General features: G+C 57.5%; 1 protein-coding gene across 3 annotated transcripts in view; it reads right to left on the reverse strand.

Moving 5' to 3' along the window:
• SERINC5 (serine incorporator 5) overlaps positions 1-17,140 on the reverse strand; it is an 86,972-nt gene extending 69,832 nt beyond the window's left edge. The window contains exons 1-2 of one of the 3 annotated variants that reach the window (XM_051854069.3): positions 16,963-17,106; positions 8,262-8,383 (exon numbers count right to left, since the gene is read on the reverse strand). In XM_051854069.3, the coding sequence (XP_051710029.1) occupies positions 8,262-8,288 (27 nt within the window). In that variant the 5' untranslated portion in view covers positions 8,289-8,383; positions 16,963-17,106. Of the gene's footprint in view, positions 1-157; positions 247-8,261; positions 8,384-16,962 lie in introns of those variants that run through there. The other 2 variants (XM_051854068.3, XM_089312919.1) reach the window with 2 other exon arrangements.
• Positions 17,141-19,596: the final 2,456 nt, after the last annotated feature.

Genomic DNA, 19,596 nt, shown 5'->3' on the forward strand with positions numbered 1-19,596 from the left:
CACAGGCCGAGCCTCAGGGACGACTCTCCCAGACTCCCCACGTCTGAGGAACAGCAGGAGGGGGAATGCAAGGATGGCGCGCAGTGCAAGAGGGGCCCCTAACCCTCTGAGGACACCCCGAGCTGTCCACCCCAGGGCCGAGGCACAGGGCACTCACTCTGGCAACCAGGGTCAGGCTCAGGCCAGCGGGAGTCCCAGCTGCAGGAAGCAGCAGCGGCCCCACCCCCATCAGAAGGAAGCCATTTGCTGCCCGGAGCTTTTTGAAGTCTGCAGCCCGCAGCCGCCTACTGGCAAAACGATTTGGCTGAGGTGCCTCATCGGGTAGCCAGGGCCCCTTACTCAGCAACCTGCAGCGCTGGGTAAGAAAACAAAGCCCCACACACCACACACCACACACCGCCTCCTGTGGAATCCCGGCAGCCAGACCCGAGCCCCGCTTTCTGGGGAAAACAAAATTAAGCAACCGCTGGGGGGGGGGGTAGCAGACAAAAAAGTTTAGGCTGATTTTATTACAGTAAAAATCCAGTCTAAAAAGCTAATTTGAGCTTTTAATAAGATTGTGTCTAAAGCCTGCAGCCACGAGCTCTGGGCTGGACTTTGCACAAAGAGCAGATGTCTTTGGAAAGAGACCCGTGTTCATTCATGAACTCGCACCATTGACCGGGCCTCAGCTGGGCGCTGGGGGAGAGCAGGGTGCCAGTCCCTGCTGTGAGCCGCAGCTGTCAGCCCTCAGAGCCCTGTGCCCCCCCCCCCAAGGGGTTCCCCTCCCTAAGGATCCTTCTGTGTGACTTCCCAGGGTCTCCACAATGCAGGGCAAGGGGTGCCGCTGAGCGCAGGAACCTCAGCCCGAGCCGTGCTGCCTGCCACGGGCCGCCCGGCCACTACTCTCAAAACCATGAGTGTGCTAAAACGTCTAGCTTTTTGGCTTCCCAGTGGAATTTCTCACACGCACCGGCACCAGTCCCTGCTGTCAGCTGTCCCAGTGCCGCCAGTCAGTCTGGGTAGACGCTGGGGCTTGGATGTCATAAGCAGGAGCCGGAACCTCGACCCAGCTGTGGCCCTCGGACCCAGAAGCATAGGCCAGGCCCATGGCCGCTGCCTCCTCGGACTGTCAGTGAAACTACTGTGCCCAGCCTGGATCCGGACAGGACGCTGTAGCCCTGCAGCCAGTGAAGACAGGCATCAGGGCAGGGAACCCCAGGGAGGAAGTGGAGCAGAGGAGTCTGCCAGCACCACCTTTCTGGGAGCTGGTCCACAGGGCACCTGGGCCAGCTGCCTCCCCCGGGAGCTGGTCCACAGGGCACCTGGGCCAGCTGCCTCCCCCGGGAGCTGGTCCACAGGGCACCTGGGCCAGCTGCCTCCCCCGGGAGCTGGTCCACAGGGCACCTGGGCCAGCTGCCTCCCCCGGCGTGCCGGCAGAGGTGCTGTGTCACTGATCAGAGGCATCCGAGTTACTTAGCGCCATCACTCTGAAATTTGTCCCACCAGGACTGATTTGTCAGGAGACGATCGGAGCACAGCCAGGCAGCGCCACAGCCTGTGGACAGTTCCACATCACCCTTCTCTGCGCCTCTCGCCTCTCCCTCAGACTCTTCCAACACTCCTTCCCACGGCAGGTTTCAGGTCTTTCTCAGCTGACAGGCTGAGCATCTGTAATGCAAAACCCCAGACGCCCAAGGCCAAGACGCCCGTGCCAGCTTGACACTGCAAGGGGAGAATCCCGCTCAAGCCATGAGGCACAGACACGCAGGTCGCTGCAAATACGTATCAGACGACCTTCCGGCTGCACACAGGTGCTACCTGACCCGGAAGTTAATTTCCCACTGAGACATCCCGTTGTGTACGAGCCAATATTCCAAAATCTGAAAAAAAAAAAAAAAATCCACAACACTTCTGGTTCCCAGCGTTTGAGATAAGGGACGCTGAGACTGTAAAATCTGTGCATTTTCCTGGCCATTCAGTGTGTGTCAAACTCCAGTACTGCTTTTATTAGCTTCTGTTTTTTCCTAATGTGTCACCAATAGTTTTTAATTTTTCTGATAATCCCTGTGCTCTTCACTGTGAAATGTTGGTGGTTTTTAGAAAGCCCGTGTCAGGCTGGGTTACAACCAAATGGACGACTTCCAGAGCTCTAGCCTGGAGTAAGACACACCATTTATAATTTTAAAAACACAATAAATGCCCTAAAAGGAAAATATTGAAAGGTTTATATAACCAATTAAATGTGATGTAGCCATTAAAGTGTTTCTTTTAAGAATCATGACATGGGGCTACACTGTGGTATAGCAGGTGTAGCCGCCGGCTGCAGGGCCAGCATCCCACATGGATGCTGGTTCGAGTCCCAGCTGATCCATTTCTGATCCAGTTCCCTGCTAACATGCCCGGGAAAGCAGCTGAAGATGGCCCAAGTGCCTCTGCCCTGATGAAGCTCCTGGCTTCGGCCTTACCCAGTCCTGTCTATTGTGGCCATCTGGGAAGTGAACTAGCAGATAGAAAATCTCTCTCTGCCTCTCCTCTGTAACTCTTTCAAATAAATAAATAAATCTTAAAAAAAAAAAAGAATTGTGATGTAAGAAAATATTTGAAATGTTAGCCAAAATTACATTAGGGTACAAAACAATAGAGTATGGGCCAATTTATCTCATTTGTAATGAGAATACATCATAAACACAAGAAATACATCAAAATACTAGTAGTCTGTTCTTTCTGAGATTATGAGTGGTTTCAGTTTCCTATTTATACTTTTATTTCCCAGATTTTCTGATTGATAGATGTGATTTCCAAAAAGCATCAAACACTGTTTTAAAATTGTTTTCAGGGGTGTGCGCGCTGCCGTGGGTAGGAGACAGCATCCCATATCAGAGTCCCTGGTTGAAGGCCCAGCTCCACTTCCCATTCAGCTTCCTGCCAACGCACACTCTGGGAAGCAGCAGGAGACGCCTCAAGTTCTCAGACCTCATCACCAATGTAGGAGATCATGAACGAGTTTCAGGCTTGGCTTCAGCCTGACCCAGCCCTGCCTTGGCTGTTGCAGGAATCTGGGACATGAACCAGTGCACGAAAGAGCAGATAAAACAAAAATAAATAAAAATTTGTGAAATCAGCTCTCACGTAGCGTTACTAAGTTCATCATCCCAGGACTCGGCACACAGTAAATCGATCCGCCTCCCCCTGGGGAAATTCTGACTGTCTCAGGGCGTGGACTGAAGTGATCCGGCTCCCACACGCACGCAATTAACCCCCAAGTCTCCCGCTAACACTTACTGGCTAACGGTTCCTGGCTCAGGGTGGAGGCCTGGTCCAATGATGCTGTCTGAGGGAGAGGGCCTTGGGGAAGTGATGGGCCGGATCAGGCTGCGAGGGTGGGGCCCCACGAGGGAATCACAAAGACTTTGTAAAGAGAATGGAGGACTTGGAGAGGAGCGCACTCCCTGGCTCCCCCATGCTCGCCTGCAGGCGCTGCACCTGCACCTCCCTCCTCAGAACCAGGCCTCGGCAGCCTTGGACAGTGAAGCTCCTACTGCTGACTCACACCTCCCTCCTTCAAGATGCTAGACACCACACTCCTTACAACACCTTACGAAACAGACAGCATAGAAAACGTAATGGAAAATTATCAATTAATCCTCTCCTCGAGCATAACATAGAACAGGAACAGAAGGGGAAATGGAAAACAACCAAGAATTTACAGCCTTTTGCTCAAACTGAGATCAACTACAATAAATGTAAATGACCTTGGCATTTAATGAAAAGGTAGAGGCTGTCAGGTTGACTCAAAAAGCAAAACCCAACTTCGTGTTTACAAGACACATCCTTTCAAATGCAAAGGCTGGGACAGCCAACAATGATGACAGAGACCTAAGACCAAGACACCAGAGGAAAAAGGGAATCATTTTGTAAAAATAAAACTATCAACTGATCAAGGGGACACAGCAATCCTAAATGTGTATACACCTAACAGAGCTAAACTAAAATGAACAAAATTCACGGGTAAGAGAGAGACAAACATGATTGTATTTGGAAAATGTATCACTCTTCTCCTATTAATAATTGATAAGATTAGATACTCTCCACCCACCAAACAATTGTGTAAAGACAGAGAAGGTAAGTGCAACACCATCAACCACCTCAAACACTACTCAGTAACTGTAGAGTAGATACTCTGTCCAAGAACACATGAAGTACTCACCTAGGTATGTCACAACCTAGATCATTAAACAATGGATTTAGAAGAAATGAATATATGCATGAAATTAAATTAGAAATTGACAGCAACACTACCCCTGGAAAATCCCCAATATTTGGAAATTAACAATATATAACTCATGTTTAACGAAGAAATCACAAGGGATTTAGAAAATATTTTGAACTAGGGCCGGTGCTGTGGCATAGTGGGTAAAGCCACCGCCTGCAGTGCCAGCATCCCATATGGGCACCAGTTTGAGACCCAGCTGCTCCACGTCCGATCCAGTTATCTGCTATGGCCTGGGAAAGCAGCAGAGGATGGCCCAAGTCCTTGGGCCCCTGCGCCCACTTGGGAGACCCGGAAGAAGCTCCTGGCTCCTGACTTCGCATCGGCGCAGCTCCAGCCATTGCAGTCAATTGGGGAGTGAACCAGTGGATGGAAGACCTCTCTCTCTCTGTCTCTCCTTCTCTGTGTAACTCTGACTTTCAAATAAATAAATAAAATATTTTGAGCTGCATATAAAAATATCACAATGTGTGAGGTGCAAATTTATGGCTTTAAATGCCCACTTTAGGGGTCAGCGCTGTGGCACAGTGGGCCCTGCACCTGTGTGGGAGACCTGGAAGAAGCTCCTGGCTGCTGGCTTTGGATTGGCCCAGCTCTGGCCATTGCAGCCACTTGGAGAGTGAATCAGAGGGTGGAAGACCTTTCTGTCTCTCCCTCTCTCTGTCTGAAACCTCTCAAATAAATAAAGTCTTTTTAAAAAAATGATTAGTTTAGAAAAAGATTTAAAATAATGGTCTAGGCTTTATCAAAGGAGCAAATTAAACAATGTAAGCAAAAAGAGAGAAATCAGAGCAGAAAGCAATGAAACAAACAATTTCCAATGGGGAAAAACTGGTCTTTCACACGATGAATCCAACTGAGACGCCCTGTCCTTGGATTCTTCAAGGAGGGACGGAAGAGACACAGGAGACAGATTTCAGGAACGACTGACAGATGGGTATTATCAGAACACGCTGTCCTGCACTGCCCATAACAGATCTCGCATTCAGAAAACCCATCACATCAATGCCTATTAGGGCTCAAAACCACAGGTGGATGACGCGACTGGACATGTACTGTAGCAGAGGGATGAACTTACTGGCAGTAGGGGTGGGGGACGTAGTGAGGGCCGCTCCCCGGGCCCACATGATAACGGCGTCTGTTTGTCCAACTTCCTGCCTGCAGCCCAGGCCCCCAGCCCGCGGGCCTCATTTCTGCCTTGCGGTCAAGGCACAGGCAGGAAGCAGAGCGCTGATGACCGGAGGGGTTCGACACACGAATTATTCAGAGCTTGCACGGGGGTGGCGGCTCTCACTCAGCCCCTGCCCCAGCCTCCGCCAGCGTCCTGCAGGCCTGAAGTCACTCAGTGGGTGTTCAGACACCTGCTGGGGAGCAGTGGCACTCAGCCTCTCTTAGGCAAAGGAATGTAACTGGAAGTTCATTTGGTGCAACAAATTTTTGAAATACAGGCAGTTGATCCTAATGCACACTTCTATCCGTTTTTTGAAGAGCCCTCATATGCATAGATTTCAAAATTTCCATATCAAAATAAACTTCTACATTTTTATTTTTTATTTCCTGAAAGGCAGAGAGACAGCTGAAAGGCAAGCTTCCAGATACTGGTTCACTCCCCCAAGGGTCTGCCACCTCCAGGGCTGGCCCAGACCAAAGCCAGAAGCTCAGACCTCCATCTAGGTCACCCACAGGGGGCCCAAGCACTTGCCTGTGCTGCCAGAGGCAGCTTCACCCATTGCAAGCAACACAGCGCCCGCCCCGAGGCCCTCAGAGCCGTCCCCGCTAACTCCCCTCCGGGAGCCTGGATGCCTTCTCCAGTGCCCTGCTCAGTGTGTCTGCGTCCGGGGCTCACCAGGGTTCCTAGAAAGTTGTTTGGGTTTCCATTTCCTTGTAAGATGAGAGAAACTCCCGCTTTGCCTCCCTCAGTTGTTAAAGCCACTGAACTAAGACATCAGGTGAGGGCGCTCATGGCACGACAAAGTTCATGGAAAGCAGGGGACACAGCGGTTTAGGATGCCGCCTGAGACGCCTGCACTGTAGTCCTGACACTTCGGATCACTCCCTGCCAACACACGTGGGAAAGCAGTGGACGATGGCTCAAGTATTTGGATCGCTGCTACCAAGTGGAGAAGAGGAGGGAGCTCTGGCTCCAGGCTTTGGCCTGGCCCAGCCCTGGCTACCGCAGACATGTGGGGAGTGAACCAGCGGACGGACTATCGATACACACATACGGCTGGCCCTCAAACAAATAAACCATCTTTCCTTAGAGGGGCCCGTGCTGTGGCACAGCAGGTTAAGCTGCTGACTGCAGAGCCAGCATCCCATCTGGGCACCAGTTCAAGCCCCGGCTGCGCCACTTCTGATCCAGTTCCTTGGTAACCCATCCATATGCTTGGGACCCTGCGGCCACACAGGACACCAGGAAGAAGACCCTGGCTCCTGGCTGCAGCCCTAACTGGCCGAGCCCTAACTTGCATTCATTTGGGGAGCGAATCAGCAGATGGAAGATCTCTCTCCCCGCCCCCGTCTGTAGCTCTACCTTTCAATTAATTTTTTTTTTTAAAAAAAGGTCTTTTTCAGGGATTTCTGATTCCCTTTTTTTGCTTCAAAATCACCAAGCAGGCAGCAACACCGGGATCTCTCCAGGACCAGACTTACTGCTCTAGAATTTTCTGAAGAAAAACAGAATCCCTGTTAACCGGATTCAACAAATGTAAACAGAAGAGAATAACAGGGGAAGGAAAAAAATCAAGAAGGAGGTGGCAGGACCCAGGTCCAGGAGACAGCGGGCCAGGACACCCTCCCCTCCTTCAGCTGGCAGGAACGGCCACGCCTCTTCCCACCTCTCTCCAAGGCCGAGCCAGCCCAGGCTTTCCTCTGAAGACAGGCAGCTCCCACAGCCCCTTCCTGAGCACACAGCACTCTGCCTTCCTGTTACTTAAGCTCTGGGGGCCACTGACCCCTGCCATGGCTCCACCAGCCAGTCCCAGGCTCGTCTTCTCCTGGCAGACCCACCTGTCGGCCCCTGCTGCGCCCAGAGCGATCCGCCTTTCGGAAGACTCCCCTGTCCCATGGTTGTTCTTTCCTGCTCACTCCACAGCTGCGTCTTTCTGAGGTCAGACGCCTCCTGGGTGAGGCAGAGACTGGTACGGACCCTCTTCTTGGAGAAATGCTCAGAACACACACAGACATCACCTATGCACCTGCTGTGTGCAGCCCAGACAGCCCACGGGTGGGCCCCCCACCCCAGCACGCCCTTGTGGGGACCCATCTACTCCCACCAGCTTGCCCTCCTGTCCCAGATGAGAGGGCCACAGCTCAGGCACACAGACCCTCACTGTGGTCTGTGGACGAGGTCTGGTCCAGGGACAACCCCACCAGGCCAGCAAACCCAGCACCAAGTCCCAGGCTGCTCTCCACACCGAGGGTGCCTAGTGTCAGCCCGGGTGTGACTTTATTCTAGGCACCCAATGGCTACTTAGCGACTGAGATACTGCCTTAGGGATTGTTTTAGCTGTGAAGACACAAACAGGAACAGCAGAAGAAGGAAGTCAGCCATGCCCAGCGCCGTCCTGGAACGACACCGGCGACTCAGAAGGAACTCCGTACTCTGAGGACCCGGCTTCTGAGCACACACAGCTGCAGGACCAGGTCACGACACACCGCCAGCGTTTCCGGGAGCACGGCTGGAGATCGGCACTCAGGGAGTCGAGAACAAAGGACGAACTCATGGGGCGCCCCATTCCCAAGGACGGAACCGGAACAGGCAGAGCAGGAGCGCTCAGAGACCTGGCGAGCCTGTCCCAGAGAGCAGCGGGCCGGCTTACACCCACCTCCCCGGTGACCGTCCCCTGCCCGGGGGAGCTTGTGTGGGTTGTTCCTACTTCTGTCCTTCATGGGGGGGGAGGCTGCCATGGAAACAACCCCACGTGTGCCACAGCTTCCCTTCCAACCCACAGAGGGCCTCGAAATCCACTCGGGGCTGAAACTAAGCTTTCCCGTAGCAGCTGCCTACCTTAAACACCAGCAACTTCAACTTCATGCAGCCAACTGCAGAACAGCCAAGGCACAACTCGGTTTCTTTTCAAATTCAAACAGATGTTTCATATAACCAAACCAGTCGCCTGCTTGAATTTCCTACACACATAGATTATATTCTCAAATCAGTTAAAGTTTCATTTGTAAGATATGTTTATCCTCACTGGACACTACATAATGCACACGCGTATCAAAACGTCACATGGCATCCCATAAATATGCAGTTTGTGTGTCAGTTAACAACTTTTTAATTAAAACTATACAAGACAGGTTACTTAAGACAGAAATAAATACTGATCTTTAGGGTGTAAAAATCTTGATATATACATATATATTCATATATATACACACATATTTATAAATATAAACATATTTATTATACACACACACAGCTGGAAGAAAGGGTGATAGCCTCAGTGGAAATGTTTTAAGATACATTTAAATATAAGGAAACTTCAAAAGCTCATGGGTAAATGGAACAAAGATAAGTTTATCTCCGTATAGAAACACCTTGGAACCCATGCACAGTTTTCTCATAAGATGCATTTTCCACAAACTTTCTGACTAGGGCTGCACAGGCTCTCCCTGGACCACCAGGTGTGGTCAGGGGTGTTCTGGGAGCGCCCTGGCCAGTGCTGCTCTGGGCACCCAGGGCGCTAGCAGTGCTGGCACAGGCAGGCAGGAGGGGCCTAAGGGAGACACAGCAGCCAGGGAGGCCGGCGCCGCGGCTCACTAGGCTAATCCTCCACCTTGCGGCGCCAGCACACCGGGTTCTAGTCCCGGTCGGGGCGCCAGATTCTGTCCCGGTTGCCCCTCTTCCAGTCCAGCTCTCTGCTGTGGCCAGGGAGTGCAGTGGAGGATGGCCCAAGTGCTTGGGCCCTGCACCCCATGGGAGACCAGGAGAAGCACCTGGCTCCTGCCATCGGTTCAGCGCGGTACGCCGGCCACATCACCCATTGCTGGGTGAACCAATGGCAAAGGAAGACCTTTCTCTCTGTCTCTCTCTCTCACTGTCCACTCTGCCTGTCAAAAAAAAAAAAAAAAAAAAAAAAAAAAAAAGGCAGCAGCAGCCAGGGAAAGGAATGCCGCAGCCTGGGACGCACAGCCCGGAAACAGCGCAGTACTGAACACCACCAAGTCCTGCCCTCACCCCAGTAACTGTATAGGTGGGCTCAGCCTCCTCCCCCACCCCCAGGGGAGGCCCCCAGTATGATAACCCTGGGCAATAATTTACTTACTTCATACCCAGGGACCCTCTGCTTAGGGGAAGGGGTTGGGGAGACCAGTGGGAGACGCGGACCGCACTCCCCTCTAAGCCCCAGCCTGCACACTGACTGTGCTCCCAGCACCTTCCCGGCCGCCCGCCCGGCCTGGGAGCTGCACCGCACTCAGGTGCCGGCTGAGCGTCCGCCTAGCCTAGCCTGTCAGGCGTGCCCTCTCTCTTACACTGTGCCATCTTGCTTATTCTGGGCGCTCTCTCTAAGGTTCTGTCTGCAGTGGTGCCCATCTGTTCTGACGGATGCTCTCCCCCGCCTCCCCGAAGCAGGGGACACAGGGCCCAAGGCCAGGTGGGCAAGGCCTGGGTAGGCAACTGAAGAAAAAGAGCAGAGATCACGAAAAGGCTGGACATGAAGGGAACAGCGCACTAATGGTGACATCTGAAGTCGGTGTACAGCGCACTAATGGTGACATCTGAAGTCGGTGTAATTACAGTTAGCCTCCTGGGACCAGACACAGAGACCTATTAACACATAGGCCTATTAAACTGATTTCCACGTTTTCAACTTTAACAGCCCAGTGGTTGGGGCACACTGAAAAGCTCCGTCACGAGCCCCCCCCCCCCACCCCAGTTCTGCAAAGAGCATGACCCCACCTTGGCTAAGTGGAATCGCACACACTGAATACAAGTGACTGAACAGACAAGCCGGCGGCCAGGTCCTCCCTGGGCCAGGATGTGCGATTCTGCCCCATGTTTCACAAACACCCCTCCCCCGCATTGTTCAAAAGCACATCGTCATGGAAAGAATGACTTGTGCCCGGATCCCGTCAGCGGGTAGAAGGGACATGTGACAGAATGAGGGCTAACATTTCCAATCAAAGGAACTAAGGGACAAGAGTTTTGAAACCAAGGCACTCAGCAGCGGGGTGGGCGAGGCCCCAGGACCAGCTCTGCCCTGGAGGACAAAGGACCCTGCAGGAGCCAGCCACAGTCCCAGTGCATCAAACCAGCCAGGGGTAGGTGGTGTGGGCAGCTCCAAGTGCTGGTTCTTTGAGGCTCTCATTGAGAGATCACTATCTAGCAAACACTCCTGCCCTTGCTCAGCCTTCCAAGTAAGGACCTGGCTCTGAGAGAGAAGGGGGAGAGAGAGAGAGAAAGACAGAGAGACAGAGAGAGACAGAGACAGAGAAAGATAGAGACAGAGAGAGAGAGAGAGACAGAGAGAGAAACAAAGAGATAGAGTGACAGAGAGACAGAGACAAAGAGAGACAGAGACAGAGACAGAGAGACAGAGAGAGACAGAGAGAAAGGGAGAGAGACAGAGACAGAAAGACAGAGACAGAGAGACAGAGAAAGAGAGAGACAAAGAGAGACAGAGACAGAGAGAGACAAAGAGAGATGGAGAGAGACAGAGACAGAGAGACAAAGAGAGACAGAGAGAAAGGGAGAGACAGAGAGAGAGAGACAGAGAGAGAGAGAGAGACAAAGAGAGAGAGAGACAGAGAGAGATGGGGGGGCAGTTCTGGAAAACCATTACCACAGGTGTGTGAACTGCTTTTCAAGTAAGTGGTGGAGGGGTAAGCGGGGAGAGTTATAAGTAAGTTGGTTCGTTTACTCATTTGAAAGCAGAGGCACAGCGACAGAGGTCTTCCATCTGCTGCCTACTCCCCAGATGGCTGCAAGAGCCAGGGCTGGGCCAGGCTGAAGCCAGGAGCCAGGGACCACAGCCTGGTCTCCACTGGCAGGGGCCCTGGCACTCGGGCCACCATCCGCTGCTTCCCAGCAGGCTGGGCTCTTCTATACCCCAGGAGGGCTGGGGTAGGGCTGGGGGTAGGGGCCGCAGGCGGAGGTGATTCCCCCACACTGGTTCTCCAAGTGGCCGCCAGGCTTCCAAACCTGGGGAAGAATGCGGGGGTGGGGTGGAAAGCCAACAGGGTATGAGACCAAATCGAGATTCAGAGACAAGGACTAAATTCCGATTTCTGTCTGTCTTTTGGGCAAGGAGCGGGAATTCCATCAGAAGACCTCTCTTCCTCTCTTTCACATAAATAAATAAATCTTCAAAAAAAAAAAAAAAAAGAAAGAAAGAAAGAAAAAGAAACCCTCAGGCACGCAACCTCTCCAGGAGGCCCAACGCCCACACTGAGGGCTGAGGGCTGAGGCAATACCAGGCGCCACACAGCTTCCAGCAGCCCACGGCGGCCCCCACCCCGAGTGCCAGGCTGGACTGACTGCCTGTTCCAGCCAACACCTGCCCTCCCTTTCTGTAGGGGGCCCCTCGGAGACGCCTACACAGCTCTAACAACCCAGAATTGTCTTGCTCAGGGGCCTAGAGGTGCGCCAGGTTCCTGGGAGAGGGCAGGATCCCAACTCCGATCACAGTCTCTGGCAGACCCAGCTGGCCCAACTGGCCTAATGGGTTTCCACTGACACCCTCTGTGGCCGTGCATTCAAGCCTCCACTGGAGCCGGCTCCCTGCCCCCTGCCCCCTGCCCCCTGCCCCCTGGGTGGGGCCAGCTCCTTCGGGAATAAAACTCACTTCTGCCTGACCCCTGTCTGCCTTTATCTCTGACCAGGATGGTCCCCAGTGGCCCGGAGCCTCTGTTGATGAACGCAGACACTGGAGATGGGTTTCCACCAGGGAACAAGCCAAGACTCCGGCGGGAAATACCTGGGGCTGGGCGCCGTGGCCCTCGCCCGAACTGGCTGCAGGGCCGGCGGGCACTGCCTCGCTGGGAACGGCAGCCATGGGTGCGACGCGTCCAGGTGGGCCTGCGGCTCTGGCGTCCGAGTCCCCCCCAGGAGCTAAGTGCTGCCCACTACGCCGGCATCGGGTCTGCCTCGGGGGAGCTGTTCACGCAGGACGCTCCACAAGTACATGGAGCTGACCTTCTCACAGCCCCGGGACAGCCTGCTGACAGTGGGCCCGCCGATCGGCTACTGCCCGGGCAGCAGAACTGGGTCTCACTCAGGCTGAGCCAGGTATGAGGAAGAAGCCAACCCTCACCCGCCCACAGCTGCGGGCAGCCAACAACATCCACCCAAACCGCCCTAGGTCCATTCACAAGACCGATTATTATTGATTATTATTTATTCCCACTGAGGCAATAGGAATAAGGAATAGCAGCTGAGCGCAGAAGCCATCCAACTCGAGTCAGACGGACCGGCATTCAAGGCCTGGTCCAGTGTGGAGGTCGGTTCCCCTGCACTCCCTGTAAAAGCGGGCCAGGGCATCCCCCCCTCTCGGGGCTGCGGTGAGTGACACAGCCAGCCTCTCTTATCATGAATGCTTACATCTGCCTGCATCATGACCCGGCCAAGCCTGTTCTCAGACTACCTGGCCCGCCGAGGCACACCTCGGAGAGCGCCACGGTCACTTCCCACAGGAGTGTCCCCCAAGTGCCACCCCAGGCAGCCCTTAGGCTGGGAGAGCACCGGGAGCCCAGGTGCCTCCCCCAGTTCTCTGACCCACACGGGGCTAAGTGGCCACACCCTGATCACCTCTGCCTCCGCCGGCACCTGCTAGCCAAACTTCAGGGAATCTCAGAACAGATGCAAGAAGGCCTGGAGACTGCTGGTGGCCATTAAGGAACCAAGACCTGGAGGGGGAGGGGTCCTCAATGCCAAACCCTGTGTGAGAGACTGCACACCTATCACCACATGGGATCCCACTGGAACTCTGAGATTATCACACCCATTCCACAGCTGAGGAACACTGAGGTCAGGTCATCAAGGGTTTTTCCACAGTGCAGCAGCCCTCACTACCCAGCTGCCCTAATTCGAAGCCTGGTCCAAGTCCTGGCTGCTCCTTTTTTTTTTTTTTTTCTTTTTAAAGATTTTATTCATTTATTTGAGAGGCACAGCTAAAGACAGAAAGAGGCAGAGACAGAGAGGTCTTTCATCCACTGCAGGGGGGGCACTCCCCAGATGGCCGCAACAGCGGGAGCTGAGCCAATCTGAAGTCGGGACCCACAGCTTCTTCTGGGTCTCCCACGCCAGTGCAGGGGCCCAAGCACTCGGGCCATCTTCCGCTACTTTCAAAGGCCATAGCAGAGAGCTGGATTGGAAGAGGAGCAGCTGGGACCAGAACCGGCACCCACATGGGACGTTAGCACCACAGGCAGAGGCTTTGCCTGTTATGCCACAGCACCGGCCCCTGCTCCACTTTTGATCCAGCCCCCTGCTAATGCAACTGGGAAGGCAACAGAAGATGGCCCAAGTTACTTGGTTCTCTCTCACTCATGTGGGATACCCCTCTAGCATTCGGGGTCCCTGGCTTCAACCTGGTCCAACCACAGCTACAGTGGGCATCTGGGGAGGGAAGCACCCTCTCTGTCTCCCTCTCTGTTACTCTGCCTTTCAAGTAAATAAATACATCCTAAACCCAGCCTGACTCCAAGACCCACGCTCTCTTCCGGGCACACCTTGTCCCTGGCGTCCATTTGCAGACGGGTGGCTTGCTGTCTGAGCCCACCTCCTGGTGCTCTGAGTTTGGAGGCTTGTTAGCTTTCTTACAGTGCAGCATCTGCGCAGGGCCTCAGGTAGCAGGCAGCCAGGGGGAGCCCCCAGTGCCCGGTGCACCAAGGCCACTGCCCGGTAACCACCACTCTGTACGTGGACCGGCCCGCCTCTGTGTCCCCACTAACCATGCACCTGCATCTCTGTGCAACCTCTAACTGACCTGGGAAAAGTCACAAAGCCAGAGGCAGCCAACGCCTGGTTCCCCCTCAGCAACGACTTCGCCTCGTATAGGGCACCGTCCACCCAGTTCTCCAGGCCTCTCCTCCATGCCCCAGCTCCACGGCTACTGCCCAGCCTATCTCTGAAATGCACACTGAGGCCCCCACCTCCCCAGGAGCCACTCCATAGCCAAGGTTACATGAAGGCACCAGGCTCCCACCTGCTGGACTTCAGCCACGGGATCTGCCAGGCAGGGGTTTTTTATGTTTTATTTGCGGCCCCTGCTGAAGCCCAGGCTGCTCTCCCCCTCCCCCTCCCACCCCGACAGGGTGCTACCTTCACAGTCCCCGGAGTGATCTAAGCAGCAGCTCGGCCCTGCTCCGCATGCTCCGTCCACCCCTGCATCTGGAACAGACCCCGCCTATCAGCAGCCCCTCCTGGCCTTGCCTGTCCCCCTGACCTCACCTGCTTCATCTAAGTCACTCCAGCCTTCCTGGAGCCCCTAACTCCCAGAATGCCCTGCGACGCTCCCTACCCAGACCCTGGCACAGGTGCCCCTCCCCCCAGACCTCAATGGCAGAAGCATCAGACCACTCCCCACAACCCCACCCAGGCTGCTGCACTGCCCAGCCTTCTACAGTGCAGTGCTCATCATTTTACAGTTTTTGAAAGATTTATTTATCAACGCTATATTCCTAAAAGTTGTACATATGACGTTTGTATTCATCAAATAAAAACATTTTTAAAAAAAGATTTATTTATTTACTTGAAAAGCAGAGTTACAGAGAAGAGAGACACAGAGCTCTATCCACTGGTTCACTCGCCCAGATGGCCGCACTGACCAGGGCTGGACCAAAGCCAGGAGCACACAACTCCATCCCAGTCTCCTACGTGCATGGCAGCGGCTCAAGTACTTGGGGGCCATCGTCAGCCGCCTTCCCTGGCACACTGGCAGAGAGCTGGATCCAAAGCAGAGCGGCTGGGTCACAAACCAGTGCTCCTCTATGGGATGCCAGCATCGCAGGTGGCAGCTTAGCCCGCTGCCCGGCAGTGCCAGCCCCCGTCCTCTCCCATGGGACACGCTCAGGAATGCCCCAGCCTGCACTGAGGGAACAGGTCTTCGTCTGCATTGCCACTATATACCACGCGCCTGGAACAGAGTGGGCACCCTAACACAGGGCATTCTTGGAGGTGGGCACTGGGCGCAGCGAGCCGTGCCTCAGCTTAGGGCATGAGCACCCTCTATCAGAGTGCCTGGTTCCAGTTCTAGCTCCTCTGCTTCTGATCCGGCTCTCTTAACAGTCACACATCCTGGGAGGCACTGGCTCGACTACGTGGACCCCTGGCACCCAACTGGGAAACTAGGATAGAGTTCCTGGCTCCTGGTTTGACTTGCGCCAGACCTGGCTACTGCAGGCATTTGGGGAGTGAACCAGCAGATGTAAGATCTCTGTCTCTCTCTCTGCATTTCAAATAAAAAGAAAATAATTTAAGAGACCAATCATCCTCTAGGGGAAAAAGTCCCACAGAACTGGTAGACTCAGCCTCTGATGATGCTGTGAGGTGTGGTTCAGGCTTTCTGTAAGTGTGACCTCGTCCGCATGAAATCATAGCGTGATCGCCGGCTCCCGGCACGGGGACCCACCGCAGAGCTGCCCCACGAGGGCCCAGAAAGCAGAAGTTAACTTTCCTGGGGCGAGGGGCCAGGATTTGGTTCTTTCCAAACACCTGCTGGGGGGTTTAAAGCCAAGTCATCAAGTGCCGACAGACACCAGTCACACCGATCCCTTTCCAAAACAGCTGGAGGGAAAGGCTGAAACTGGGGGGAGGCCGCCGAGCTAGCCTGGTCAGCTCCAGTCCTGCTCCGCGGACCTCCCTGGACACCAGCTGTCCTTTCAGAGCCTGCGCGAGGCCCTTGGAGTCACAGAGCTCAAGGGGCTCCAGGAAGCAGGGCAGAGCCTTGCAGAGTGCCCGCCGTGGGGAGAAAGCACCCCAGCACCTGCGCAACACGGGCGAGCAGGGCTCCCACGAGCGGGCACTCCGGCTCCACCTCTTCCCCCAGGCCCCGCTAGGAGGGGGCGCGGTCTCCCTCTCACCTCACCCCAAAGCCGCAACTTCCTCCTCTCTGAACTGACCAGCCCGAACCCGAACTCAGAATGAGACTTCAGAACCCGAGACGACTCCACGTGGCCCCTGCAGCGGGCGCGGACTAGCTGCCTGCCCGGGAACCCTCGGCCGACCCGCGCCCCCACCCCACCCCCGACCTCGGGCCTGGCCGCCCGGGGCTGCCGGCCAGCACCGACCCGCGCGCGCCCGCCCCGCCCGGCAGAAAGGTGCACCTGACCCCGTGAGAGACCGGCACTGACTCGCGGCTGCCAACACGTGCCCAGGACTTCCCGGGATCCGCTCTTCCTCAGATAAGCTGCGGGGTGGGAGCCGAGGGGCCAGCACCTGCGCGCCTCGCCCCGGGACAGGCTCGGGCAAGCTCGGCCGCCGGGCCGGGCCGGGCCGCGTGAGCTCACGGGCGGAGGCGCTGACCCTGCCCGCGGCCGGACCTGGGCTCGGGGTCGCACGGCCGGGCCGGGCCGGGCCGGGCCGCGTGAGCTCACGGGCGGAGGCGCTGACCCTGCCCGCGGCCGGACCTGGGCTCGGGGTCGCACGGCCGCTGCGCTCCTCCCGGGCGCCGCCCGCGCCCCGTCCCGCGCGGAGTCCCCGCGGCCGCCTCTCGGGCTTCCCCGTCCGTCCCGCAGTCCCCGACGCCGGCGCGCACGCCGCTCACCTGGCCCGCACAGCACCGAGCGGACATCTCGGCGACCGACGACGGGGCGCTGCTCCTCCCGCGCCGCTCCGGGGCTGGCTCCCCGCGCCTCGAGCGTCCAGCTCCGCCCGGGCACGCCGAGCCCCAGGCTGAGCACCCTGCCGCCGCCGCCCGGGTAAAAACAACCGCCGCCGAGCGCCGCCCCGCCGCGCCAGACCCGCCCCGCCCCGCCCCGAGCACCGCCCCTCACCAAGCACCGCCTCCGAGCCCGACTTCACCGCCCAAGCCCCGCCCGCCGCAGCCAAGCCCCGCCTCCGAGCCCGGGCGCCGAGCCTCGCTTCACCGCCCAGGCCCCGCCTCCGAGTCTTGCTTCACCGCCCAGGCCCCGCCTCCGAGCCCGACTTCACCGCCCAAGCCCCGCCTCCGAGCCCGGCCGCCGAGCCTCGCTTCACCGCCCAAGCCCCGCCTCCGAGCCCGACTTCACCGCCCAAGCCCCGCCTCCGAGCCCGACTTCACCGCCCAAGCTCCGCCCGCCGCGGCCAAGCCCCGCCTCCCAGTCCGGCCGCCGAGTCTCGCTTCACCGCCCAGGCCCCGCCTCCGAGCTCGACTTCACCGCCCAAGCTCCGCCCGCCGCGGCCAAGCCCCGCCTCCCAGTCCGGCCGCCGAGTCTCGCTTCACCGCCCAGGCCCCGCCTCCGAGCCCGGCCGCCGAGTCTCGCTTCACCGCCCAGGCCCCGCCTCCGAGCCCGGCCGCCGAGTCTCGCTTCACCGCCCAGGCCCCGCCTCCGAGCTCGACTTCACCGCCCAAGCCCCGCCCGCCGCAGCCAAGTCCCCCCTCTAAGCCCCACCCCCCACGGAGCCCCGCCCCGCCACGTCTCCTAGGTGCAGTCAAGTCCCACCACCACCCCGTCTCGCCCCGCCTCCAGCCCGTCCGTCACCTAGTCCCGCCCCCCACCGAGCCCCGCCCCGTCCCAGCCAAGCCCCGCCCCGCCGCCGCCGCTCCCCCGGTCCCCTGAACCCCGCGACGGAGCAGGGTTTCCCGGGCTCGCACTTCCGCTGGCGGCAGGCGGCTGGGCAGTCGCGGTCGCTTCGCCGGGAGGCGCCGGGCTCCTGGGTCGGACCCCCGTCGGCTCAGGAGGAGGAGCCGGCTGCTGCCCGGGGAAGGCTCGGCGCCCGGCGGGCGCTGCCAGCGTGTCCCGTCCGGGGCTGGCGCGCGTGGGTGCCCTGCCTCGAGGCCCCGGTCGTGGTCCCCGCGACGCCGCCTCAGCGCATCTCCTCAGAGGGGCGCTCGGGGCGGCGCGCGTGGGCGGGCGCGCTCCTCGCAGCCCTTCCCCGGGGAGAGCCCGGGCCTCCCGGGTGCGGGCCTCGCGCCGCCCCCTCCGTCAGACGAACCCCGCGGCGCCGCGGGGCCCAGCAGGGGCAGGGGTCAGCGCGACCCCGGGGCGCACGCGTGCGGGGGCTGTGTCGGGCCGGAGGGGCTCGGGCACCTGCAGAGTAAGAGGGAAGCCGCGCGGGGTCGCCGGGCCGGGGGCGCAGGCGTCGAGCGGAGGGGAAATCTTGGGGCGCGAAGGGGCCCTGCCCGGCCCCACGGAAGTAAGGAGGAGCATCGTCTGCCCGCCCACACTGAACGCAAGTGCCCGCCACCGGGCCCGCAGCCCCCCAGGGGTAGTGCCAAGCTTCTCACGGGGACTTGATGCGCGCGCCATTGTTCACCCGCTCCGGGCCTGGGGGCACCAGCTGGCCGCGCTGAGTTTCTGTCCCGCGGGAGATGAGCTCCCCGGGCAGTGAAGAGGGCGGCGAGGCCCGCGTGTCTGAGCAGGCTAGGCCTCCTGGGGGACCGGGGTCAGGGAAGCAGAGAGTCAGGGGCAGAGCGGTGCTAGGATCCAGGCCTCTTCGCCCGAATCCTGTCTCCCTTTGTCCACTGATCCCGCCTGGGGGAGAGAGAGAGAGCGCTCAATTCTTAATAACCTGCGGCCTTGGACAAGGTGCGTACCCAAGATACCTGGATAGGGCCATGGGAGCTCATGCTAACAGCGCCAAGAACTGGCTGGGTGACGGGCCCCAGTGTCCCGATCTGCAGGACCAGGCTGAAACCGAGCCCTCAAGCAGCCGCCAGCCTCCCCCCCGCCACCCCGCCCCCAGCCTCACTCCTCCCTCCCTGCCCTGCCTGTATGCTGCAGATAAACCATTTACTGAAATTCACTCACTGAGGGGCGGCGGCGTGCCCCTTGCGTTATGCCAGCACTGGGGACTCCCGCATCCCAAACGGGAGTGCTGGCTTGGGTCCCAGCACCTCCACTTGTGATCCAGCGTCTTGCTAATGTGCACGCAGGAGGCAGCAGGTAGGTGATGGTGTTAGCAGGAAGATGGAGATGAGCCCATGGGTGTGCGACAGGGGCCAGTGGAAAACAAAGCACCTGCCCGAGGAATGTGGCCGCCTGGGAAGCAGCCCCACTTTTACAGCACAAACTCCTGCACATACTGCAATAACCTTATGGGTGGTCTCAGCTTGCACCCAAAGAAAGCGCCCCAAGAGTCCTCTGCCTGGTGCTGCAGGCTACCCAGTCTGGTATCACTGGGTGACAGGACCTCGGGAGCAATTTCAGCCATCTCACACCCAGAAGAAGGGAGGGGGAGGAGAAACTGGAAAGAACTG

The sequence above is a fragment of the Oryctolagus cuniculus genome, chromosome 14 (genome assembly GCF_051225735.1).
Source record: "Oryctolagus cuniculus isolate XC-2025 breed Fujian yellow rabbit chromosome 14, ASM5122573v1, whole genome shotgun sequence".
NCBI lineage: Eukaryota > Metazoa > Chordata > Mammalia > Lagomorpha > Leporidae > Oryctolagus > Oryctolagus cuniculus.